We start from the raw sequence: 27071 nt of genomic DNA on the forward strand, positions 1-27071 counted from the left end.
GTTTATTACAACACCCATTCACACCTCCAGATAATCCTGCCATTCGACAGCAGTGGGAAAGAGTTCGAGAAGTTCAGCGACCACGTGTCAATCCTCCCACAAAACATGATACTGACTGAACGCCCAAAACTCTGCAGGGAGACGAACACTGCTGGGGAGACCTTGCTCTGGCCCTCGTATCTCCACGCACAGAGAAGAGTAACATGCCACACCACAAACCCCTTCCTCCGGGAAGGCGGCACCGGCAGGTAGATCTAATTCTCCACCATGAGGTCTCTGCACCGACGTCCCCCAGTCCACACAGAGTGACAGGCACCGGAGCGGCCTCAGGCTGCATTCTGGAAGGGGCCGCAATCTAGGACCTGGAGCCATATGCGGGGCCGGACACCACGGCCACAGAGATACCCAAAAAAGCTCCATCTGTGAGCGGACCGGCAAGAAAAGAGACACAGCCACAGAGCGGGTCCGCACTGTGACGGAGGGAAGCGTCCGCTGCAGGGGCGGAGGCGAGGAACGAGAGCATTCTGCAGGAACCCCTCTCCACCTGCGCTACGCAAGGGCTGAGAAAGCCACCGTCCTGCCGCACAGGGCAGAGGGACTGTCCTGGGAACGAGGCAGGAAAGGAGCTGTCGTCATCTTCGCGCCTACGCAGCTCCCCCGGGGGCCCTCAGCCAGCCAAGCCAACCGGGCCCCTCCACCCTCGGACAGGGGGCAGGAGCAAGAGGCCTCGTCCTCGGGCAGCCAGGACCCGGAAGCCTGGGATGTCCCTTGTCTCACGGAACACACGCCCCGCGCCTGCCTGCCCGCCAGCCCTGCCAAGGCGGCGCCCTGCTAACAGGGTGGATGTGGCTTCGGGGCAGCTCGTGCAGCACGGTGATAAAGCAAAGGCTCTGGCGGCCGACCAGGCCGGGTGTGACTGGGCAGGGGCCTCGGTGGCTCCTGTGAAGACAAAACCAGCCGTGAGCATCTCTGCGCAGTGGGCTTCCAGGGCATGTCCTGAACACGACCGTGCTTTCCCTGGCTTCCTCCTCGCTGCCTGCCCTGCTTCCCACTGGGGCCGTTCCCTGGGAGCACCCAACTAAGAACGCGAATCAGCGCAGACCATCCATGAATCCGGGCTGCAAGGAGTGCACCAGGAGCACGTGGTTTTGCTGGGCCCGACTGCACCTCTCCGCTAGCCCTCCACCGCCATGCAAACGGAAACAGTGTTCTCCTTGGTCCTTATTCCAGAGAGCAGCCAAGCAGAGGCCTCCCCAAAGCAGGCTGGGCAGCATTCACGAGGCATCAGGTTCCAGCCACGACCCCTCACGAACCCTGGAGCTTCCTTTTCATGGAGACACCCGGCACGCTGCGTCAGTTTTCATCATGGATGAGTCTGGTCCAGGGTTCACACTCTGAGGAGCATCGTCAGCATGTAGACTCAATCTCTGGGGCCCAAGCTCTGGGACCCAGCTCTCGGGGTATACTAAGTCCCCACCAAATCCCTCAGAAGGGCTCCATGGGCAAGCACGCAAGGTCTGGAGCAGTGAACATGAACACTGAGTGCCAGCTAGCCATAGGACCTCGGGCAAGCCGCTCTGCCTCTCTGAGCCCCAGTTTCCCCATCTAGGAGCCGGAGGTGTCACAGTTCACTCCAAGGGGCTATTCTGAGGTTACGGGAGATCCTGTGTGAGCAGCACTGCAGTCAATGAATGCAGGTGCCCCTGGCCTCTGCCCCCATCTGGATGGTCATGGTCTCCAGACGAGAACTGAGACGAGCAGGTCCTCTAGGACGGTGCTCTTGGCACTGCCCCTTGTGACCCAGTCAAGATTGCTGCACTCTGAAATCAATCAGGGTGGATGACCACCAGTGGTTCTTCTTAAGTAAACAGAATAGGAAATTTCAAAAACGCTTTACCTTGACAAAGCAAGGACTAGGTATTGTCTGAAACCTGTTTCGGCCAGGTACACAGAGAAAGTTTCTGTACATACGGCCATACACCACATCACGTCATAAAATCCCTTTCCTTTTACGAGTCAGGGTGAAAGAGTTTGAAAGACACTATTCCAGACAGTGTTTTCCAACTTCAGTTTTAGCCCGAAATCCTAAGAACAGGAGTTGGAGGCCTAACACAGGAGGCAGAAGCTGAAGGCTCTGGTGCGGTCTGACCCTCCCTGAACACCCTCCCCACCGTGCAGTCACGGTCAGCACCGTGTTGAGGCCCAAACGGGCCCTTCGGCCAAGTGACATCTTTTTTTCTGCAGAGCCCCTCTGTAAGCCAGGTGGCGGGGACCAGGGGTATCACCTTAAAAGGCCCGACAAGGTTCATAACTGCAGGCAAGAGAGGAGAAAACGTGTGCAGAAAGGGTTAATGCCCATCACCAAGGCCGCGAAGCAAGTAGCAAGAAAGACTGGACCAGGCCTGAGGGTTCCAGAACCATACTTCTCCCACCACTGTTCCACACGTCCGCCGCTAGCAGACCTGCCCCCAAACATGAGCGTTCTCAGGGGTGACATCCCACCCCTTCCTCAGGCGACCACATCCACCTCTGCATGAAGATTTGCCTGGCCTACTGCTGTACCCAGAACTCTCTGGAGCCTCCTATCTGTATGTCTACTTAGATGTCCAGCAGGCACTTCCAAATCAGTGGCCAAAATCAAATCCATGAAGCACACTGCCAAACCTGCTCCCAGCTGGGAGTACCTGCGAGCCCCTCACTAGCTGGACACTCGAGTGCAGGTGATGCTCGGCCCTCCCTCACACATCCGCAAACTCCCTCAGGGACAGGCAGCTCTCCTCTCCCTCGGCCAATCAGCCCCCTACCGTCCACCAGCTCCCCAAGCCTCAGTTCAAGCCCTGCTCTTTTGGCCTTCATGTGTCCCTGCCTCTGGGCTCCCAAGTAACCTGCAGCTCACTTCTGGATATAACCCGCCTCCATCCTCACCCTGAGCAAAAGCCTGCAACTGTTCCCTCTGGCCCCTGCAACCTGCCCAAGCTCCCCGGCATGGGACCTAAGTCCCACACGATCTCTCACCCCTTTACCGTAGGCTCCAGTATCACCAAACCGACCGCTACAGCCCTGCTAATTCTGGGCCACCACATGCTCACGTCACACCTTGGCTCAAACTCACGGGTCACCTCTGTGTACTCTTACCCAACCCGGGGTCCAGGGCCCTGTCCATCTTCCCTGCCTAAGAGACAACATGTACGACACACTACAGAGCTGTCTGTGGATGCAGCTCTTCCCACTGGACAGAGCTCCGGACAGGCAAGCGCTGTGTCCTGCCCCCCACTCATCACTAGATCCTAGCAGGAGCCCAGCACAGACCTGTGGTTAGTGACACCTCGCTTACTGCACGGATAAAGGGCACTCTGAAAACAAATAGGTCCACAACACCGTTTCTCTCCTTCGCAGAATAAAGAAGGACACAGACAGTAATAAAACAGACCTCAGAGCGCCTGGCAGATGCAGGAGCTTGAAAAGCACAGGGCACCTCAGACACAGAGCAGTGGGGAAGACAATACAACAGGATGTGGGAGGGAGTTCAGCCGAGTCCAGAAAGAAGCCGGCAGTGAAGACAATGAACAGCAGGCAGGGAGAGGAGAAAACACACAGAAAATTCAGTCTTACCAATCAATTAGGTAGATGTCTGGAGTTAAGTTGTTTTTCTTGAAATGAGCAAATAATTTCGGCAGATTTTCTTCAAAGAACACCTCAAATGCAGCAAAATAGGTCAACATCTGGGGAGACAACGTGAGACAGACCAATGAACCAGTTACCAGCACAGACTTCCACTCTGCAGCAGAAAGGCGACATACGGACGCTTTCAGGACAGGACAGCCGTCATCCACAGCTGCATACACGTCTCGCTGGGCTCAGGCAGTTTCTACCTGAGCCCCTTCTCTGCTCTCCACAACGTCACCAGCTACATCGTTGTATTCCCTCAACTTACACAGAAGGCGGCAGAGGTCCACTGGTGTGCGGCAAGGCTGGGACCTGAACCGTGCCTGGCCCACTGCAAAGGCTGAGTGTCGTGGGCTGGCTCTTCTCCAAGAACCAGGAAGGATGAACTGTCTAAAGGGACCTGAGAAAGCACGCACCCCTCGCGCACAACCTTGGCACGTCCCGAGGGAGTGTCATCCTGACGTGTGTGGCAGACAATGCCACTCTGGCCCAAAAACGCAGCCCTTTTAATGCAGCAAAGGGAGAAAATATTAAGGAAAAGCAAGCAGTCAGAGACTCTATCAAACGGGCACATGCTCTTCAACTCCTAGAGGTTTGTAGGAAAATAGCACGCACTGAGCAGGGGAGTGCTGCTGGAACAGGAAGAACAGCTGGGGTGGGATTAGTCATGATCCGCGTCAGAGCGGCGGCCCACTCCTGGGCCATTCAGCTGGATGTACGCGGGCAACTGGCAACTCTCCGACTCAACGAAGGGATGTATTATAAACCAGTGGGTCCCGACGGGGGTGCAGGGAGGACTCTGCCTCCCGGGGGGACACCTGACAATGTCAGAGGACCTTTCTGATGGATACGCTAGCAGGGAGGTGCTGCTCGCATTCAGCGGGCAGAGGCTGCAGATGCTGCTGGTCTCCTCTGCAGCAGAGGATGCCCCCCCACACCTACCAGACCCCCATGTCCACGGTGCTGTCAGGAGAACCTGCTGTCAAGAAGGTCCCGGTCCACACTATGATTCTATGATCGTGCCTTCAATTCCAGAACCCCAGAAATTCATAAGCACAGTTTTTATTGTATGTGTCTAAAGACAAAGGTGGGGTCTTATCTTCACAATTAGGAAATACTGAGATATAAATCATTTTATTATATATAACAAGTATTTTCCTGACTATGAAAGCCTGTAAATGCTCCCCGTAGAAAACTTTAGTGTACAAACAAAAAAGATCATCCATAAACACTATTAATATTGTTCATTTCCTTCTATTGTTAAATATGCTGGCTGTTACAGCACATGTTCTGCTTCAGATACTTTTGAAAAACAATCAGCTTTCTAGGGGCACCTGGGTGGCTCAGTCGTTAAGCGTCTGCCTTCAGCTCAGGTCATGATCCCGGGGTCCTGGGATCAAGCCCCGCATTGGGCTCCCTGCTCAGCAGGAAGCCTGCTTCTCCCTCGCCCACTCCCCCTGCTTGTGTTCCACTCTCGCTGTATCTCTGTCAAATAAATAAATAAAATCTTCTTTAAAAAAATCAGCTTTCTAATCTTAAAATACTTTTCTACAATATGATGCCTTGCAAACCTCAGTACTGCACCGGATATGCTGCCGGATTTTATTATTTTTCTTATTTTAACTGCAGTACGTTAACACACAGAGATACCTTATTTTCAGACATACAATATAGTGAGTGATTCAACAGCTCCACACATCACTCAGTGCTAAGTGTGCTCCTAACCCCCATCACCTATTTCCCCCATCCCCCGGCCACCTCCCCTGGGATAACCACCAGTTTGTTCTCCAGAGTTAGGCGTCTGTGCTTTGATTTGTCTTTTTATTCCCTTTGTTCATTTGTTTCTTAAAATCCACATATAAGAAAAATCAAATGGTCTTTGTCTTTCTCTTATTTCACTTAGCATAACACTCTCTAACTCCATCTACGTTGTTGCAAATGGCAAGATTTCATTCTTTTTCAGGACTAAGTAATATTCCACTATACATATGTCTGTGTACACATCCCCCCCCATATCTTCTTTATCCATTCATCAACAGATGGACGCTTGGGCTGCTTCCACAATTTGGCTGTCGTAAGCAATGCTGCACTGAACATCAGGGTGCACGCATCATTCTGAATCAGTGCTCACTCTCTGCGTACATACCCAGTAGTGCGATTACTGGGCCTATTACGTAGGGTAACTCTACTTTTAGTACCTTGAGGACCCTCCATCCTGTTTTCCAGAGTGGCTGCACCAGCTTGCATTCCCACCAGCAGTGTAAGAGGGTTCCCCTTTCTCCACATCCTCGCCAACATCTGTTGTTTCTACTGCCGGATTTTAAGTAACCATCTGCCTCCCCCTAAACCCCCATTTTAAAAAAGGTTTTCATCTTTACGATGAAAAATGATTTTAAATAACTACAGTTATAATTATGTAATAACCATCGTTGTCCTGTGACTTTCTTAGGATTGATCCGCACAAACAGAACTACATACCTGTGCCATTTACCACTACTGATAGTTGAAACCAAACTGTCTTCCAAAAGGCCTCTACCAATTTACAGCTCCCCTAACAGCCACCACGTTCACAGCAGTGTTGAAATACTACTTTTTTTTTAAATGTAGGTACTGCCTGAGCAAGAAACACTTCAGAGTCCTTAGGATATTAAGGAAGAAACATGCCCGAGATGGTCTCGAAGTACTGGTGACCATTATCAGCAAATCGGCCAATGGGCCCCTTGAGTGGGCGGCTCTCCGGGCTTAGAGAGCCCACGGGCTTAGGAAGCAGAATGGGTTAAGATCCCAGCAATTCCACTCACCAGCTATGTACCCTGATGGATCATGTCATTTCTGGGCCTTGCCTCTTCATCGGCGCCCTGCAGAAGACTCACCTCCGGCAGCACGTGAGGGGCCTCCCCAGGGCAACTCCTGTCAGCTCCTCCCACCTGGTCTGTGTCTACAGCAATAAAGAGGTGGTCGTAACCACGTCCCCTCTCCCGTGTGGGGGCGCACTGCGTGAAGCAGAGCCCCGGGGTGGCAGTGAGCAGCAACAGAGTGGGTGATGCCATGCTCTCCCTGATGGACCCAAATGTGGAGGGCACCCCTCAGCTTCTGCTGTGACACAAGTGTGCGTATTCGGGCAGGAGCCGCCCCTCCTTCCTCGTTTAAAGAACGTGTTTTCAGAAATACTTCTGAAAGAACGTTTTAAGTACATACAAATGGGGCACCTGGGTGGCTCCGTCGGTTAAGCATCTACCTTTGGCTCAGGTCATGATCCCAGGGTCCTGGGATCGGCCCCATGTCGGGCTCCCTGCTCCACGGGGGGCCTGCTTCTCCCTCTGCCTGCTCTGCCTGCCGCTCCCCCTGCTTGTGCTGGCTCTCTGACAAATAAATAAATGAATTTTAAAAAAAGAGAAAAAAAGAAATACATACAAATGGCTATCAACCGTGTACTTGGAAAACATACTCCTTTTCCCTCTGAAAAGACAGAATGATCAGCAACCCTGGCTGTGTGAAGGCACACATACTGGGGATACTCACAAGGCCATGGTCCACTCGGAAAAACGCCATTTGACAGGGTTTATTCAAAAGATTAGAAAAAGCAATGAAGGCATCTGCAGTATCTAGGTTCAAGATCAGCACTGCTGCTATGAAGGACATGCCCTGGACCTGAGGAAGGAGAGAAAGGGGTATTAAACTCATGGTAGCCACCACGGTTGGAACTGCTCTTTCATGGATTGAAAGAGGAACCAAAACACCCTCAAGCTAGGAGGGCCCACGCGGCCACCCACCCACCGCCACCCACCGCTGAACCGAGCGCCCCAGCGGCGCCCACCTGTCCTCCCTCGACTGCTCGGCCACATCGGCCCCCCACCTGCGCTCCCTCAGCCCCCGCCTGCGGCCACATGGAAAACCATGAACGCATATGGCATCTGACGGGCTGCCCTCCAGAACGGATGGTGCCCAGTGCTGCGGAGATGGGGCTCTAACTTGAGGCGTTAGGGCTCCAATCATGCGCGCACAGCTGCTAAGCCGTGGAAACAACAGCAGCGCAGGGTGCAAACGGTTATTGCTTAAAGGCTTTTCTGGTTTAATGCTAAGAAAAAAAAATCACATGCAAAAAATGATAATCAAATCCAATTACAATGTGATCAGTGCCACAGAGTGGCCGTGTCAGCTCAATCCCTTTACAAGAAAGCGGAGGCAATTCACGGACCACAGAGCTCTCCATTCCCCCCGACAACAACAACAACAAAAAAATGAAGGCACCACCCAACCTGACATTTGCAGCTAAGTTGTGCTGGGCAATATTCTGACTTTCTTTTTAGATCGTAACATTATAAAATATTGAAAAGGTTCACTTACATAACCCACATCCGGTCGGTAACAAGTATAAGCGCCCAAAATACTGTGCAACATGTCATGATATGGACCACCCTAAAAGGATCAACACACCAAAAACAACACGTGCGTAAGTCTGGTTAGTACTCAGATCGACATCTGACGCTGCTGCCGGTCACACCAGCTGCTCTCGGAGGACGAACCAGTCGCCAAGCATTATGCTCGCAGCTCTATGCATCCTGCATGACTCAACGAGTTCACGACCAATCCACGGTTAACCAGAGACTGCAGCTCAACCTACAAAGCTGCTTGGAAAAAAGCTGGTGGGTCAGGCATGAACACCTCGCTCGGAAAGCATCCTTAGTCTGGCTCCTGCTGCGTAACTGTGTTTCCCCCCCAAAGCGCAACAGGCAAGCCAACTACCCCAGGGCTCTTCAGAGCAGGTGACCCGCCTGTCGCCTCTCCCCGCGATGATCCTCGTCTGTTTCTTTTGTGTGTTTCAGCAGGGCAGGTTTAAGAAATACCCTATAAGCGTCAAGTGCTGACAGCGACCATTTTATTAACATTCTCCCCGTCCTGCCACCCGAGACCTGTGCTGGAACTTCCTGTTTCCTAAGTGAGCACAGAAGCAAGCACACAGGTACGTCCCGCGATGTCAGTGTGTCTGAAGGCACCGTGAATGGACCGGTGGGGTCCAGATCCCACAGCCCCCGTCCATTGCTACCCTGCGGCTACAGTCAGGGAATAAAAAGCGTACATGGTGTGTGACAAGAAAGTCACTCCACAGGTGACCGCGTGTGGCTTACAAAAGAACGCCATGGCCCAAACCCTCACATTCTGGCATATACGAGAAGTAAAAGAAGAGACATTTCCAAATCAGATGGACGAAAGAAGGAAAGCCCACGTGGGAAGGTAAAAAAGACGGCCTCTGGTGCCAAGCGGGCAGGAGAAGGGGGACGGGCAGAGAGCTCGGTGACAAAGTGCCAAATGCCCACGTGACCACCACCGCTGACTGTCACTGAATGAGAAAGACTAGAGCGCCATGCTGAACTTCTCTTAAAGGTAAATGCTTTTAACTTAAAAGATTCTCCACTGTTCTATGTGCTGAATGTCCGTGCTCTGAAGAAAAGAGGGTGCCAGTGGATGGCGGCCCCCTATTTCAGATGCCCTTGTTTTGAACATCTCCCCACACTCTCCCCTCCCACTGCGCTTTGTTTTTTGGTACTACCCAGTTATGAATTCAGAGCTGAGGGCACCACAGGCTGAGGGACACATCCAAAGGAACCCAGAGGGAAGGAGAAAAACCAACTTCTCTGCCATCTGCTCCCACCCACACCTGAGAGACCCCTAAGCCCCTCCTCTTCTTCTGAACACATCTCCCTGTGCCAAGATAATTGCCTTGTGAATCTCAAAGTCAATGAGGCTGAGTCCGCAGGAGAGACTGCACAGAGGTCACTCTGGGTCCCCAGTCTGGGAACACTGGTCCTGAGCATCGGCAAGATGCCAGCACCCTCTCATGCCCCGCTCCAGTTCCCCGACTGCCCTTGTCGGCCTACAGGACAGGTGTATCTCAAAGCACTGCCCTGACGCTCTCCTTCCTCCAGGGCACAGCTGAACTGCACAGGCTCCAATGCGGCCACAGCGGCCAAGGGTCAGGTAAGCGGGGGCCACAGCACTGAACTCAATGCTCTCTGTTCATTCCTTCGGAGGGAAGGGGGATCCCCTGCACCACCCGCCGTCTCAAGCTTCTGTTCTAGTTCTCCTTCTGCCTGGAACGTCTTTCCCATTGTCTGGTCAGACCGTCACTCAAACCTAGTCCAAGCGCAGCCTGAGGGCCCCCTCCTCAGCAACCCCATTCCCAACACCCGTTGCCCCCATGCCGGACTCCCAGCAGAGTGGCCCCAGCTCCTCCGTGTTGGGACACACCTACATTTCTGCAAAGCCCACGTGTGTCTAACATGTGCATCTGCATGCCTGCCTCCTTCCACACGGCTGGTGAACTCTCTGTTCTGGTTCATTCCACTATCCCTTACTGGTCATCCAGTATGTGCATGGCATGACACCAGAAACATGGGCCTGACAGAATCACGTTGGGGATTCCAAGGATGCTTGGCAAGCGCCTAGGTGAGGACAGGGAGGAGGCCAGGGACGTGTGTGGGGGCTGGCACAGCGATCCACAACAAGACAGGAATCTGAACCAAGTAGGGGCCGTGGGAACAGGGCAAGAACAGATTCAAGGATATTTCAGAAGTAGAACTGGCAAAAACCATTACAGCCTGGATACGGGACGGTTCAAACAAGACCCCCAGGGAAATGTCTGCTATCAGAAGAAAAGGTCTTCACACCCCTCTGTTCTGATGACTCCAAAATCCACAGGCGGCAGCCCTGAGCCCTGCCTGTGCTAGCTCAGAGGCCCACGGAAGAAGCCACGGTTCTCTTTACTGCCATCCAAAAGAGGGTACTCCATCCCGTCTCCCAGGGCTGGTTGTGCACCTGGGGGTGTCACCACTCTCTCCTGGGCCATGTGCTTAGAAGCCCACCCTCACCACAGCCTGCAGCTGCTGAGGACTTCCGCACGCCCCCACCCGCACCCCAGGCTCCCCACCCGGATCGTCTTCTGAGGGAATGTTACTCTGTGCAGCTCTGAAAACGCAGCCTGGAAGCTCCGTCAGATGGAGCAGCACACCAGGCCCTTCCTCCCTTCCAAGGCTTCGGTACATGCAACGTAAAAGGAACCAGAGCTGCCTTTGAAAGCAGAAAGATGAATTAGGCTCGTCTGTAATGGTCTAAACGTGATGACGTAAGACTGCCCTCCCCCACGCCCAAAACCCCTAGTACTTTTCAAACTTGATTACAAACACGTGCGGTTTGGCATCTATGATGTTTACACAAAACATACTTAAAGCAACAAATGACCGCCACCTACTTGTTGGAAAATGCAGAGATTAGGAAACGTCCTCGAAATGTCCAGTTTAATAAGCTCCAAGCTGGCTTCTCTGTCTGCGGCTGAAAACCCGGCATCTGTCAAAAGACGAAGAGTCAGGACATGGCTCAGAGGCAGGCATGCACAATCACAAGGCTCTCAAGTGTGACAGGGACGGACACGGGACATTGTTCTGCACAAGTACACGGGCCGAATTACAGCAGGAGCCCACACGGTCCACTGTGGGCTTCTGAAGAGCAAAACCTCGCAGCACCAGCTGAGGCTGGATCGTCATTAGGGACTTCCCAGAGTCTGAAATCGAAATCTCATCTGATATTACCTGACATCAACAAGAGTCAGTGGAAGGAAGGACAAGTAAGCGAATATTCACAAAACACACCTTCTTTGCCCTAAAACATCCCTGGTGTGAAGTCTGAACGCATGGCACTTAATAAGGAGGAACACTCCTGCGTACTTTCTGACAAACATTTACAAATAACTGGTTTTGTATTTTGGAATTCCCTCAGTACTCAGTCCCTCAGTACTACATGGACAGTATAAACAAAGATCAGTAAAAAAGACGCTATTTAAGCACCAGCCGTAATCACTCCTGTGCGTCCGGGGGCATTTTAAAAGCACCATCTAGCACATGTGTGGTGTTCCTCTTTCTATGGACTAGTTCCCAAGCTCCTGTAGGAGCCAACATTCGACCAGTCCTGGGGGCCAGGCTACTAAAACCACAGGAACAGTGAAACCACACTGGTTCTGACTGGCCCTCCTGCCCGTCTACACACAAACATGTCTCAGGAAATGATCTTTCTCATAAGCTTTTTCTTCAACTCGTTTGCTCTAAAAAAAAAAAATAAAAAAAAATAAAAAAAATCCTTTCCCCCATGAAACTTTTTATGAATTTGCACCAACCACTACTTCGGTTAAGGAAAGTCCGTTGTGTAATGAATAAAGACACACAATTGACCCAAGTAGCCCACCGGGCTTAGCAGGGTGTGTACCTTCGTTCTCCGCTTCAGAGCCTCCTGTGCTGAAGGACCGCCACCTCTCCTTGGCTCGGGCAAGACAGATGTCAAAGAGCTCTGGAAGAAAAGCCTCAGGGTAAGTATCACGGGCACATGGGCACAGAGAGCACACAACCACCTCGTTCCAATACTGACAGTTCCACCTGAGACCGCACACTCACGAGACCACGTGAACAATTCCCCCCAACATGGCCTGAAGGTCCTACTGAGGCCTAAAGACGTCACCACGTACTAAGAAGAATTCACAAAATATTACCACGATGTCGGGTATGACTTTAATTACACACCCCGCCCCTACAAGGCTTCTGTTCTGACTTGTTTCTGAGTTTATTGCCTCTACCAGCCTGGGAGCTCCTCAGCAGTGAGACCACAAAGGTCTCTCATTCACCTATGCATCCAGAGCAAAAGGCACTGGGACCGACACAGATCCATACAATCAATGAACATCCGACTGATGGAGGGAAGCAGAGACCAGCAGAAACCCATCTGGTCTCAGATAAGGACAAGAGGCAGCCCCTACCGCCATGGCCCAGCCTCCCTCATCTCGATGCCGGAAGTGGGGACGGGGCCGAGCACAACGGGCAGAGGCTTCACGACACCGGGGTTCCTGCTGGCAGCCAATTCCCAGGATGAGCCCCCATAGGGCGGGCTCCAAATCTCCCCCGCCCATCCCAACAACTTTCTTTTTCAGTAAGTCTTCTCTTTGAGTAGCTTAGGAACAGTGAAATAATACCTCATGCCCACAAATTTTGCTGTCATAGACAGCCCTCCGCGGGTATATCCACACCCTGTTCTTGAAGGAACCAAAGTGAGGACTCTACCTGCAAAGACTTCCCAGGGCCCCCAGGCCATTCACCCCAGCCCCAGGTCCCTCATCCACATGCCTGTCGTTGATGAGCACCGACGGATCACTAAGACTTTAACTGCAGCTACCCAGAGAATTTCTGTCAGTTTATTTTTCCCATCACTATTTTGGAAAACACAAGAGAGCACCACTGCCTCCCAGACAGTGCATGCTATTTTATTAAGGCATAAGCCAAGCTGTGGTAACGGTACTGTGATCCAACAAGTGAAATCTGGATTACTGACCTTTTTCCAGCCTTGTTAAAGATCTGACTCGCAACACACTGGTCGGCCAGGGAAGGAGAGGGTACGACTACGAAACGTAACTTCATACTATTATCCCTAGACGAGATGGTCTGCAGAACCTCTACCTGCTCTCACTTTCCAGGAGGTGGGCTTGGCTTTGGTCATTTCAGCAGAAGACGGAAGGCGACCACCCCATGGCCCCTGAGCCCTGGGAACCACTGGCCAGAAGAGGTATGTGACGCTCCAAGCAGACACTGGCAGCCCCGGGGAAGAATGGGTCAGAGTGTCCGGGTCCTACAAGTATCTCTGTGGCTTCACTGCTGTGTCCGCAGTGACGAGGGGAACAGCAAACACACCTTGCTCCCAGACCCGGGTTCAAAGCCCAAGGCTGACTTCCCGAAGAGCGAAGGTTTAATAACAGTACTACACTGACTTCCTACAAGCTTCCGATCTCACAAGCACAACCTTTAAGAGCAAATCTCCAGGGCTTCCCAAGGCGGAACGCAGGCTTCCGACTCAGCCAGGGGTAGAATCGAATCCTGACTCCAGCACGCACCAGGGTGGGGGGCAGCCCCTAACCTTCTCAGGATGGCTGTCGACATTAGAGAAGACAGGGTAAGTAGAGAAGCGAATGCGGTGCCCGCCTCGACAACTGGAATGCACAGTTATCTGCATTACTGGCTTAACTGTTCAGTAAAACGGAGATTAAGGAGAACCCAAGAAGGTGGCATGCATTCACTTAACGAATGCTTCTCGAGAGCCTGCCATGTGCAGGGAGCTGGGCCGGGCCCAGGTGACAGAGCAGAGAGCAGGACAGGTGGGACCGCAGCTTCCAGGTCGCATGCTCTAGCGGGGGCAACAGACACCAGGCGGCCAACTGTACGAGAAAGATGCGGCGTAAATAAAATGAACCAATACCAGCATTTAGACAAACTTTCAAGATGTATTATCGATTAACTAGCCGTTTAGCCCCATCTACTCGGATACGGTCCACAGAAGACTCTAATTTCCCTAAAATCAACCCAGGCACCAATGAGAAACAACACACGCGCACACACACACTACTCGGCACTATGTTCAGCTGTTTGATAGACTTTAGAAATTTTTCAAGAATAAGGGCTGAGATCAATACTCAGCAATTTCTCCAAACCTCTACAAACGAGTCCTACAGGTTAAATGTTACATACAATCCTTTCAGGTGAAGAAGTTAAAACGAGCCAGAAATGGAGCTTGGAGGAGGTCACTAGATTTTTTTTTTTTTTTTTTTTTTTGGAGAGAGAATGAGAGATAGAGAGCATGAGAGGGGGGAGGGTCTGAGGGAGAAGCCGACTCACTGCTGAGCAGGGAGCCCGATGCGGGACTCGATCCCGGGACTCCAGGATCATGACCTGAGCGGAAGGCAGTCACTTAACCAACTGAGTCACCCAGGCGCCCGGAGGAGGTCACTAGGAACAGAAACCAGTAACCATCCACACAGCCAGCTGACCTTACTCCAGATGGAGAACGCTGCCTGGACGAGGCTCCCATCGTGGGATGAGATCAGTGTCTTGTAAGATAATAAAATAAATTAACAGGAATAAAAATAGGACCCCTAGCTACACAGAGAGGCTATAAATCAGTTTTCCGCTCGAACGCCTTCCACAGGGTGAAAACTGCCACCACGAGCTGCACGAGCGCAAAGGACAGGTGGAGGAAGGGGCTCCTGTCTCAGCAGCCGGGACCGCAGCCAGGGAGCAAAGGGAGAACAAGCGACCGCCAGTTACAAAGCACTAGGTCCTAAGTGTCTGAGCTCCAGTGTCAACCTCCCTCTGGGCGCGCAGCCTCGCAGGGTGCTGGGCATGGAGCAGGAAGCCAGTCTGGAGCACACGTGGCTGCTGGGGGATGATCACCTGCACACCGCACGGGGCATCCGGAAAGACAGGCAGCCCGAAGAAAGCAGAGTACAGATCTCAACCTCCCCTCCGGACTTCAGCTACTAGGACTCAGGGACCCCGGGCCTGGCACGGCAACTGTCCTTCTACGGTGCTTATGTATAAGCTGCCTGGAACAAAATGTTGCAAAAAAAACCCCCACAATACCCTAGATAGAATGCCTCCACAGAAAGAACACCCACCTCCCTTCCACTGTCACGTCCCCATCAAGGCTGGCTTTCCACAGCACTCGGAGAAGAGATCCTGACGTGACCCAGCCCACCGCTGCTTGGAAACCCGTATGTGCCACCTTGTCTATTCAGGGAAGAGGACCGGTATCAGGAAGAAGGGAGGCGTGTGCTCGGGACTCCCAGGGAACTGAAGAACGTAGGAGTGACCCTGGCCGCCCCGCTGTCACTCCCTCCCAGAGGACACAGTTACCAGGCCTCTCAAAAGACTCGGCTTCACGGCAGTGGCTACCTTTCTTCCTCACGGGGCAGAGGGGACGGGGGAGAAGTCAGAGGACTGGGGCTGGAAGGAGGCAGGGGGAGAGGGTACACTCTCCAAGCCTAGGATCGGGCAGGCTACTCACCATGGGTGATGTTTAACTCGTTGCCAATGGCTAAACTCCAGACTTTGCCTCTCACACTGGGAGGGATTCCCTGCCACCATAAATCTCGAACTTTTCTAGAGCACCACCTGGACAAAAAGAGAAGCATGGATTTAGGAGTTTGTTCCCCATGAAGGAACATCTGGCTACCTGTGTGCCCAGCCCCAGACCAGAAGAGCGGGGGATAGGGAGTCGCATGTGCACCCCTGCCCTTGGGGAGCTGCAGCCCAGCGTTCCAGAGGCCGGGAGAGCAACAACAATGGCTGTTCTGGAGCTGAATCCCGAGTGACCAGCAGCAGTTTAAGCAGGTAAAGGACAGGAAGGGCTTTCGGAGCAGAAGGCACGGAGCAAGAAAGAGTCCGGGCTGCTGCAGGAACTGCAGACAGCTGGGCACACCGCGGGGGTGCCAGGGAGCCCCCCAAGAGCCCAGCGGCCGGCCGCCGCACTGCGCACGCAGCCAGTCAGTCGGGGAGTGAGCTGCCCAACCCTACTGGCAGTGGAGACGCGGAGGTCTGCGGGCCACGATGCACACACACCGCCAACAGCCGGGACTAACGTGAAGGTGCCAGGGCTCCCCTGGGGCTTCTCAGCGCGGCGCAGGGGGGGAAAGAGCACGGGCTGCTGCAACCGAAACCAGGTCTGCATCCCGATTCCACCTTTACCTGCGGAACCCAGAGCAGATGACTTCTCCCCTCTGCCATCCAGCTGCTGAAACCCTCCCCCAGAAGGGCGTTGTGAAGGTCAAATGGGACAGGGCACAGAGGCGCCCGGCCGGTGCACTAAATGCGGGCTGCTGTGGAAGTGCCCGCGTCTAGCTCACATCAAGCAATGGCCAGGGCAGGAGGCACTGGGGTGGGGGGTTCTGCAGCCACACAGGGACACAGCCCAGGGGTTCTGAGCACCTCCACTCTGTTCCTGGGTCCCCTTTGAGAGAAAGTATTTCCTGACTGTGTCCAGCCTATTAAAGATACTGCCTAGAAAATCGGGCTCCAGGAATAGCTTGTTTTCCTCAACAGGGCTGTCTGACCCCTGTAACGAGAGCGAGTTAACACCCAGGAAAGTGCCAGAAGCAAGTCCCCAACATCCTAACATCCAGTTCAAGTGGAAAGGGACAAGCCTGAAGGGTAACTCGCATCCACGCTCCCTGGCAATGCGCTCTAACAGGCTGAGGCCCAGAAGGAGCCACCCGCGTCTGTGCCTGGCCCTGGGACTGCTGTCCACACGCTGCCTCTCCCCATTCTGAACGTGTAGGAAGAATAGATCTATAGCTGTCCCTTGGGTGTTAAGATGACAGCAGCTACCAGACTCTGCTGGGTACTGGCCACTGGGGGTGTCATCACAGACTCCGTCCCCATCCTCAGAGGACAACAGATGCTGGAGCAGATGGATACAGTGTAGCCAGGGGTCTCCCACAGTCACCTAGGCAGCAAAGTCTTCCCCAAGGAAGTCTGAGCTTTAGAGAACGAAGGGTTAGCTGGATGAGGCATTACAGGGCAAGAGCACGCTAAGCGGAGGGGATAGAACATGCAAAGGTCCTACGGATCCCTAAGGAGAGGGCTCATCAAGGCAGGAAAGCTGTGAGCCTAGAGAGAAAGGGGCAGGTTATCTCACAAAAGATCCCATCAGCTAAGCAAAGAAATTCATACTGTATACAGAGTAGTAGGAAGTCACAGACATGCTACACTGTGGGGGGGGGGGGGGGGGGGGCGGACACAGACCTGGGCTTTGGAAGATCCCTCAGGCTACTGAGCAAAGACAATCTGCGGGTCAGATGGGGGCTGTCACGGTGTCCAGGCAAGGAATGGCAGGGCTGAACCGAGGTGGGAAGGGAGACCCCACGCCATGTAAGTGTAGGGGCAAATCCAACGAAGCCTATGACAGGAGCTCCAGTTACTCGGCCTCTCACGGTACGTTCTACAGGGAAACACCCCGCCGTCAAGCTGTGCCCACCCACCACAGCTTACATTGTTTCCCAGTTAGGCAAAATCTCGTTGTTCCAGGTGAGGACGGCGTTGCCAATGCTCTCCTCCAGTCGGCACCTCTCCTCCAGCTGCCTTCTCCTCCGCTGGGCCTCCTTCAGCTCTGCAAACCATGATGGCAAGCAAGGAGAGAGCACCTGTTAACCGACCCCCGCTGCTTCCATGCAGGGTGACTTTGCTCAGCGTCCCGCTGCCAAACCCCCAGAGAAAGCAACCGAAGTGGAGCTGCGAAGCTTCCTTCCCAACACCCGTTTCAGGCCTCATGGGGTGTAGAATGCATAGGCCTCATCTACCTCTCAGTGAGTTTTTAAGTAGAACGCACAGACAAGAATACACAAGAACACGGTTAGACTACCACAAGGGAGAAACCCATGAAACCACCACCCCAGCCAAAACCCAGAACGCTGCCGACCACCAGACGCCCCCTGTGCCCCCTGCCAGATCTCCTTCCCAATCAAACCTCTAGCCTCGCCTCTCACGGCTCCGGTACAACTCCTAGCTTGTGAGGAGCAACTCTCGGAAATACCATGCATCTTAATCTACACATGCTTTGCGGTATTTCTTTCACGGTGGTAAAACACCTAAAACAAACAGTAGCATGCTAACCATTTTAGGTGTACAACCAGGGGCACTGAGTACATTCACATGGTTGTGCAACCATCAGCACCATCCACCTCCAGAACTTTCTCACCTTCCCCCACTGAAGCTCCACACCATTCTACACTCTCCATCGCTGGGATTCTGACTGCTCTGGGGGCTTCATGTCAGTAAAATCATACGAGTCCCTTAGTGAGTACCCGATTTCACTGAGCAAAATGCCCTCAAGATCTGTCCATACTGCTGCAGGTGTCAGAACGAATGTCCTTCTGGTTTACGCTTAATTAATATTCATTGTGGGATGGGCCACACTGTGTTTATTACGTATACTTTTTAAACATGCTGGCATCTTAGGGTTTTTAAGTGTTGCATGGATTTTATCAAACCCAATTACATCTTCTTGTAAATGAGGAAAGCAGAGCTCAGAGAGGGGGGGAAGTCTGCCCATCACCATGGGCTGAAGCTTTAGCCAGTCTAGCACTTCTGTCCTAACTGATCTCTTTTCTTGTGTAAATTCAAAGTGTTATCTCCTTGGGACCCCTGGGTGGCTCAGTCAGTTAATCTGCCCTCGGCTCAGGTCATGACCCCAGGCACTTGGGTTAAAGTCCCACATCGGGCTCCCTGCACGGTGGGGAGTCTGCTTGATCCTCTGCCTGCAGCTCCCCCTGCTTGTGCTCACTCGCTCTCTGACAAAGAAATAAAATCTTCAAAAGAAAAAAACAACAAAGTGTTACCGCCTTGAAGAAAGCTACCGGGAAGGGACAGTTAGTGGAAACATATGCTTTTGATGGAAAATTATAAATTTCAAAATATTTAGGCATTCACCAAAGTTCAGGATCTAGGGCTCCAGGAGGTAAAAAGAAAATCTCCTGAAAGACACGACATCTTGTGCCGTCTTACATAAACAACACGCGCAGACCCCGTTACCTCGTTTCTTGGCCTGAACCACCATTTCTTCATACTGCTGCCTGTGTTTCTGAGCTTCTTCAGCCGGCTTCGCTGGGAGGTTTCTTAACAGAAAATAGAGGATTTTCCCCATTATAAACATCAAATAAAAGACTCTGAAAAATAAAACTTGAAGAATCATTTGCTAAAAAAAATAAACTACATTTGTTAAGATGACCCAAAATGCAGCAATTTCATAAACTAAAAATATTTACTTACAGAAGTAAAACAAGCTTATTAAAAAAAAACCCTGAAGTATAAAGATTAGTAGAAAGAAAGGAACAGCTGCCCACAGCTCCCAGAAACACTGATCTTCTGGTGTTCTTCACCCCGGGCTCCAGGGCGACCACAGCTGTCACAGTTACGGGGAAGTAGTTAGGGTCCCTAACGGCAAGTGTCGCGCATTTGCACGAATCCACTCCCCGACCAGTTTCTCAGGGGTGCGAGCTTCGTATCCGCTATGGGCTCACTGGGCTCATCTGTTTTGTTTCTTTTATATACAAATGTGCATCACAGTTCTGAGCATCTAAATGGGTGTACAACTTCGATTCCTGGGTAAGAAAACCCATTTCTTCTTTAGATTTCGTCAGTTTTAGGTTTCAGGGTGGGCAGGGACCTACGGAACCACTGTTTTAACAAGCTCTCTTTCTCCCTCTTTTCAAAGCCGTGGAATCTTTCTATTCAAACACAATGTTCATGGAAGTGCCATACTTAAAAAGAGACAATCTGTGGCCTGGGACAATGCAGCAGTCCCTTTACCTCACTGAGGCCTCCGAAGGCGATGTGTGAACCAGTCACCAAAGCCCATCTTATCCACCGATGGACACTAGAGGCCCAGGGAGAGGCGGGCCTGGTAAGATCACTCAGCCCACATACCGCCGACCCCCAAGAAGCCAGCTGGCCAGGACAGGAACTGTCCTACGATGCTGGGATGCCCCCGCCACACCCCCGTTGCAGGACACTTCCCTGTGCTTCTTACCATCAGGAGCCAGCCCGTAATTTACAGTGGCTACTTAGTATTTCTAAATGCTAAATTAAAATGAAAAACCACGTGAATGGAAAACCTTGGTCAAAACTTCTGTGTTAAAGGACGGTTTTGCAAATCAGTTCTTTATTATTATTATTATAGTACACATGTTAACAGAGGGAATAATGAAGAACTGAGAATTTTAACATGCGCTAGGGCTTACTCTTCTTCCCTCTGGTGACCCGAGCTCTTTTGTAACACAGAGGTGATCAGCAAATTGTACTTATCTACTCGAGCAAACGTTCTAGAGGTTCTTTTTAAGACTCACGCTGGTCTGTCTTCCAGGATGAGTGCGGTGGTGGACAGTGGCTCAAAATCAAGATTCTTCCTCACATTCTGCTTTGGAGAGGGTGGCTTGCTAGGTCGTCCAGCCTTGTCTTCATATTCCTGGGACAAAGAAACAAGAGGTAACTCCAGACCTGGCCAGTTCTGATATTATGAAGCCGCTCTGAGTGCAAGAAAGCTGTTTTGTAATGAAGTCTTTCAAGTCATTTTGAGGAGAGCACATCCAAAGAGGACACATTGGCAACTAAAGGGGTCATACAGCTCTGCAGTGAGGACTGCAGCCTCCCCTGCTGCTGGGGGAGGAGGTGGTCCCTGGGGCCCACCATCCCGGCAGTGCCACCGCAGGCTCTCTGTGCTTCTCCAGGGTAAGAGGTGTTGTCTGGCTTCTGGACAATGTCGACCTCTGTTCGTTATTGCAGTGACCACTGGGAAGCTTGGAGCCAGAGTAATAGCCAACGCTAGCATCCATGTGACCCCCTGGCTTCATCTCCTACCTACTTCCAACCAAAATTTCAAACCCTTTTCCTTTTATCTCATGGCATTTTATGTATTTTTGTTAGCCCTTCAAATAGTTTCTGAAATGAGGAAAAGGTTAAACATTTTTTGCAGATGATTAAAAGTGTTTCTTTTCATAGATATATTTTTTCTATTGAAGTATAGTTGACACACAATGTCACCTTAGTTTCAGGTGTACAACACAGTGATTCAGCTTCTCTGTATGTTACCACACTCGTGGTAACACACTCTGCCACAGAGGTGGCTGCCACCTGTCACCATACAACACATTTACAGTATCACTGACTCTGTTCCCTGTGCTGGGTCTTTTGTTCCCACGACTTATTCATTCTATAACTGGAAGCCCGTGTCTCCCACTCCCCTTCACCCATTTAGTCCCTCCGCCCCCATCTGGCAACCATCAGTGTGCTCTCTGTATTATGGATCTGATTCTGCTTTTTGTTTGTTTACTCATTTGTTTTGTTTTTTTACATTCCACATATATGTAAAATCAGATGGTATTTGTCTTTCTCAGTCTGATTTATTTCACTTAGCATAACACACTCCAGGTCCATCCACGTTGTGCAAATGCAGTTTCATTTTCTTAAAAGCAGAAACATAAAAAAAAATTCTTTAACATCTTTGTATGAAGCCATTACTGCAAGTTGTTACATAAACGTTTGTGCCATGAACAGTCTCACTAGTGCTGGGCAACTAATGTGTCCCATGGACTGCAGCCACAAAAGCTTGGTGACACATGGTGACCCACATTCCAAATGCCCAACCAGAAGAGTTCAGGAGAGTCAAGCAAGTTGGGACCAAAGAGTCTAGCTTCGGAAACAGCGTGTGTGTGTGTGTGTGTGTGTGTGTGTGTGTGCGCGTGTGCGCGTGTGCGTGTGTCTGTGTGTGTACACGCTCTTAGCCCTCTGCCAAAAAGAAAAAAAGAACCAATACTTTCTTACTGTCTATAGATGAGGCTCTCAGGATCCTCCCACTTAAGGGAAGACAATCTAATTGGCAAGACAGGACAGACAAATGAATAGCTAACCCAAGATTTAAATAACCATTCCAGACAACAACAGAAGCAGTATCATGAGTGGAAAACAATTAATTGCTGAATGAATTAAGTTGACACTCACTGCCAAGGGGGTTGTTACTGGTAACATTATTTGGCCAGCAATTATTCTCTCAGCCACAAGAGCCTATAAGAGCTTCTAAAAAGTAGAAAGGTGCATTTATTTCCTCAAAACACACAGGCAGTGAGAAGGAGTACACCAAGAAGCAGGTGGGTGGGGCAGTTTCTGTGCATCTGGGGGCACAAGATTAGATGCCATCGCGGTCTACCAGGAAATGGTCCCACGAGAATACCAAAATGACTTCTACCTACCCAAAAGTGGGAAAACAGACTCCCTTTTTCATCGAGTCAACACCTGAGCATACACTGTTTCAGGCACTCAGCTGTGACCTAACACAGCATCAAGCCACTGGAAGCTTCACAACTAGCACCAGGATGTCAGTCTTGGATTTTATAGACAATCTACCAAAAGCTGTGTGTTGAGCAAGATTCTAAGGCATGTTCCATTTTAACAAGAATTAGTAATGAATGCCCCGTAAGGTGCTACTCATCTGCTGACCATGGTCTAGTGAACTATATGCCAAGGCCAAAGATGACAAGCCCCGAGTTAAATGTCCCAGAATGTGGACACCCATTTCCATTTGCTTTTGTGTGCTTTACACATACTGTCTCATTCTATCTCCGTAACAATCTCCATCGCAAGTCTCACCCCATTTTACAGATAGGGTAACCGAGGCTCAGGGTGAAGTGACTTACCCCCAAATACACAGCCAGCAAGGGGCTGGGGTTGACCACTCCGTCCATGCCAGCCCAATCTCTTTGTGAATACACTCAAACAGGTGTGCAGTTTTAGAGGGAAAAGGCTCAGTCCTACACAGGTTAGGTGTGGCCCCTGGAGCCAGATCGGTGTGGGATAAAATTCAGATCCACCAAGAACCAGCTGTGACCTCCAGCAAAATACTTACTTAGAATTCCTGAGCTTCATGTCCATATGTGCAGAAAGGAAAGGGAAGCCGTACCAACCAGAGAGGACTATCTAAGGAACAGGGAGAGGCTTGGTGCACAGGAAGTTCTTGATAAAGCGTAGCCCTGGTTGCTGAATGCCATTACCCTTACACCTGAGACAAGGGAGGGAGGGAAGGAGGGAAGGAGGGAGCGAGCAAGCAAGCAAGCAAGCTAGCTAGCTAGCTCTTGGGCCAAACAATCAAGGAGCCCTGCAAAATCTGCAAACAGCACAAACACAAAAAGGAGTAAAGTTAACCAAATGCCTTGATTCATAACCAAAAAATATCAGGTCTCTTCAGTTAGCACTCAGAAGCTCTGTTACAAGTGCAAATAGCTCTGTGAATGAGCAGAGAGCTTTGTGCGGATGTGACACACACAAGTCACCTTCCCGCCAGCCCTCTGTGCAAGGAGCCACCACCTCTGTCCCCATGTCACAGACGGAAGGTGCAGGCCCAGAGATGTCAGTGAATGGCCCGGCTGGGGAGCGGAGGGTCTGGGATCAGAAGCCAAGCATCTGGCTCTGCAACCACACTTTCCAGCACTGTCTAGAATGCATGAGAGACGCTCACAGACATGATGCGGAAGTAATTCAATCACTCACATTCTGTCTAAAGAAAGCTTTCAACCATGACAGAAACCTGTAATACTGAATTAAGGGCAGATGTAGGGCAAATACTTTTGTTTTAATCACATAGAACACTGCATGATTAAAACAAAACAGAACAAAAACAGAGGCGTCCTGTCCTGCCCATACGTGAAATCGAAAGGAAAGCCTTTCCAGAACTCCAAACAACATTGCATGTGTAAATGGCACTAGAAACGGTCACAGGTCTTGCTCCACACCTTCTTCCAGAGGCTCACATGGAGATGTCAACAGTTAGCTCATATTCCCAATACGACAAACCGACTTTAGAAACCAAAAAGGACTGACTGCCCTTTTCCGCCGCCTGACCGCAGCCACCGTGGGCCGCACACCCGCTCCCAAGAAGGGCCCGATCCAGTCGGCCCTGCCTCACCGCCCAGCGTCCCCACCTGGCTGAGGATGCGGAGGAACGGACGTACACACTGGCCGAGAAGGGCCTGACTCCCTCGGGAACTGGTGTGATCCCAAGAGGCTCGAGTGGCCTTGCCCAAGTGCTTTCTGTGACAGGCAAATAAAACCTAGAGGATTCTGAAGTCCAAAGGACTTGCTCCTGATCTTCCTGAGGATCCCTATCATTTAATTAAGAAAGCTATTGCTGGGGCGCCTGGGTGCCTCAGTTGGCTGAGCATCTATCTTTGGCTCAGGTCGTGGTCCCAGGCTCCTGGGATGGGAGTCCCGGCATCGGGCTCCCTGCTCAGCCGGGAGTCTGCTTCTCCCTCTCCCTCTGCCCCTCCCCCTGCTCGTGTTCCCTATCTCTGTCAAATAAATAAAATCTTAAAAAAAAAAGAAAGAAAGAAAGCTGTTGCTGTTTGAAAGCAGCATGAGAGGAACAGAAAGAGTAAGGATGCTAAACTCCGGCTCATCCTGACCCAGAGCCTTGTTTAATGGTTGGCTCGATATTTGTAAGACCAAGAGAGTCCGGTCCCTTCCCCTCAGTTGGAAATACGAGTCACCCACAGCCTCTGCCCTGGTTGCATAAATTTGTCTACACACTCAAGCAATAAAATCATTGTTTAACCAGAAAAAAAGAAGAATCCTTTGGGGGAATGGGCGGGAGGGCTGCAAATAAAGCATCCCTGGAGAAACAACTTTCAGCCATGACTTCTCAGCGTTAGGGGTGGCATGTGACGGGGTAAGAGCCAGGTCTCTGGAAGCGAACAGTGAGTTGTAAGCCTGGTTCTGACCTGGCGCAAGTCCTCCTGGCTCCTCACTCAGCCTGCTTCCTCATCTCTGAAAAGGCATCAACCGTGAAGGCTCCTCGGAGGAGCTGCCACTAAAGCATGAGCCCCTTCTGCAGGGCCAGGCCCAGGCTCAGGCCAGTCTATCCTCACAAAGTTTCTTCTCTTCTTGGGATCCCTATGGGATCAAGTTTTGATGAGCCTGCAGGCTGCTCAGTACAAATCACCCCGCCAACACCCTGCCCAGCCACAGAGAGAATTGAGAACAGGGTTCTTCAAAGTTCCAGTGATAAATCAGTTTAGGCGGCCACGTGAACATTTTCTTTAAAAATCAAACAATTAAAAAAAATGCAGAGTCCACATAGTAAGGACAGTTCCTTTCAGCTCTATCCTACTTACCAGTTCTATCCTAGTTATATTTGAGACCCAGAGTCTCAAATTGTCTAAGGTGTGGGGTGGGGGGGAGTGTCAACAAAGTTTACAAGCCACTCATTTATCAGCATGGTAGGTCACAGCCCCTGCCGTGAGGAGTTTACCATGTATCCTGCTGCGAAGACCAGACCGGACCAACACCAGCTAGAGCAGCAAACAAACCTGCCACAAGGAACCAGGGGCTGAGCTGTGGGTGTGGTCTGATGACCCAGCAAAGGGTCAGGAAAAAAGCCAAGAGGCAGGAGCAAGGCCCCAAGCTCATTCAGGGACCGTAAGCAAAACAGATTTAGCAGGCAGGAGGAAAAGGGAAAGGGACCTCATCTGTGAAGGGACCACACGGGGCCGGCACCTGAGGAGACCCAGACCTCTTAGCCTTGAAGGGCTCTGGGAGGGGCAGTAAGATGCCGGCAGAGCCGATAGGAGCAGATCATGAAAAATGCCACAAGAGAGGAAGCCCCAGGACCGGATGTCTACAGCTGCGGGAATCAAGGAAGGCACCTCATAAAGGGTGCCATATGAGTGAACAAAGGACAGGGAAGATTTGGGCTGGGTGCGGGAGAGGCATCCTGACAGCAAAAGCAGCAGCCAAGGGACACACTCGGGCAGGCTTATCCGTGGGTCAGGGCGAGCGCGTTACGTGGGGAATGATGCTGAGTCGAAGTCTCAACAGCAAGCTACCTAGAGCTGGTGGGACAAGTCCCGAGCGGGAGGAGCTGGACTTGGTGCAGAGCTGGAAAGTAACCTGTGAGAAACGTGGCGAGCCCGTTAGATGCGCCCCACAGCAGGATCCACATCCTGTGTGTGATCGGAACAGTGCTGAGGGCAAGGATAAGCGTGACGGCCTCCTGAGGTAAGTGTTTAACTTGCCATTAAAAAAGAAAACCAAAAGATGGCCTCGAGAGACATTTGTTTTAAGAGAACAAAGATCAAGCTTCTCAAATGATGAAAAGAAAGCATTCCTGGCAGGATGGCAGGAGGGGTCGTCAATGCTACTGACAGCGCCAGGAGCACGTGGCCAGAAATGGAAGCCCCCTGGCTGCCTGGAAAACTCTGCCATCAGCCAAGACCTGTGCTTCAGTCCTTGACTCAACTGTATACCGTGGCAAGGTTAGCCGTTTCCAGCAAGACAGCTGTGGTCCCCATACGATCCACATGACCCACCGTCCACAGTACGACAGCAGCCACACCTGCACAGGCCGAGGGCCCAGGCAGGCTGCAGGGGAAGCGCCGGCGTGGCGGCAGGCCTGGGTCTCAACCCCAACCTCCTCAAGGACCACCACTGGCAGCGTGACCTTGAGCGCATTCCTTCTCCCTTCCTGTGAGAACGGATTACCGTAAGAGCCGCCGCAGGTGCCCAGAAAATGGCTGGGAACTATTTCTGTTGTCGTGTTACTAAAAAATTACCCTTCTCAGTATTTCCCGCTAGGAGGGGTACTCAACAGGGCCGTGGGGAAAATGCCGCGACAGGGAAGTGCCTGGAAGGCCACAGCTGGTTTCACACTTTGCCATCAGGAACAAGCAGTTCTGGGGGAGAGGGGCGCTGGTCTGGACATTTTCGGAAGAGTGGCCTGTCCAGGTCTCACAAGTGCTCAGCCTTCCAGGGGACCGTCCTGGTGGCCGCCGCGGCCTGACCTCCCAGTAAGAAGGCCCCCTGAGGACCTCCCGGGCTGCAGGGCAGCACTGTTCCCAGAGACCATTCTCCACCTCACCGGAAATGGCATTTGGGAAAGCAACTGTCGGGAACCTCTTCTAATTGTCCTGCTCCTTACAAAACATGTAGAAAACAGAAGTTAATATGTGGTCTGGTGAATGCAATGTATCAAAGATGAACTGTGGGTTGTACCAAGCCTGGCCG

At 51.6% G+C, this 27071-nt stretch overlaps 1 protein-coding gene and 1 pseudogene across 4 annotated transcripts in view; one reads left to right on the forward strand and one right to left on the reverse strand.

Moving 5' to 3' along the window:
* LOC112835533 (TBC1 domain family member 14) overlaps positions 1-27071 on the reverse strand; it is a 201224-nt gene that overhangs the window by 10545 nt on the left and 163608 nt on the right. For 3 of the 4 annotated variants that reach the window (XM_073891398.1, XM_073891397.1, XM_025886995.2), the window contains 9 exons: positions 20372-20490; positions 19059-19141; positions 17520-17637; positions 15538-15644; positions 11923-12003; positions 10916-11010; positions 8014-8085; positions 7189-7317; positions 3613-3722 (listed from right to left, as the gene is read on the reverse strand). In XM_073891398.1, the coding sequence (XP_073747499.1) occupies positions 3613-3722; positions 7189-7317; positions 8014-8085; positions 10916-11010; positions 11923-12003; positions 15538-15644; positions 17520-17637; positions 19059-19141; positions 20372-20490 (914 nt within the window). The remainder of the gene's footprint in view (positions 1-3612; positions 3723-7188; positions 7318-8013; positions 8086-10915; positions 11011-11922; positions 12004-15537; positions 15645-17519; positions 17638-19058; positions 19142-20371; positions 20491-27071) is intronic. The other variant, XM_073891399.1, reaches the window with a different exon arrangement.
* LOC112835612 (small ribosomal subunit protein uS15-like) lies at positions 23392-26538 on the forward strand (annotated as a pseudogene).

The sequence above is a fragment of the Callorhinus ursinus genome, unplaced genomic scaffold (genome assembly GCF_003265705.2).
Source record: "Callorhinus ursinus isolate GAN/ISIS: 27379988/994484 unplaced genomic scaffold, GSC_fseal_2.0 scaffold4, whole genome shotgun sequence".
NCBI classification, from domain to species: Eukaryota; Metazoa; Chordata; class Mammalia; order Carnivora; family Otariidae; genus Callorhinus; species Callorhinus ursinus.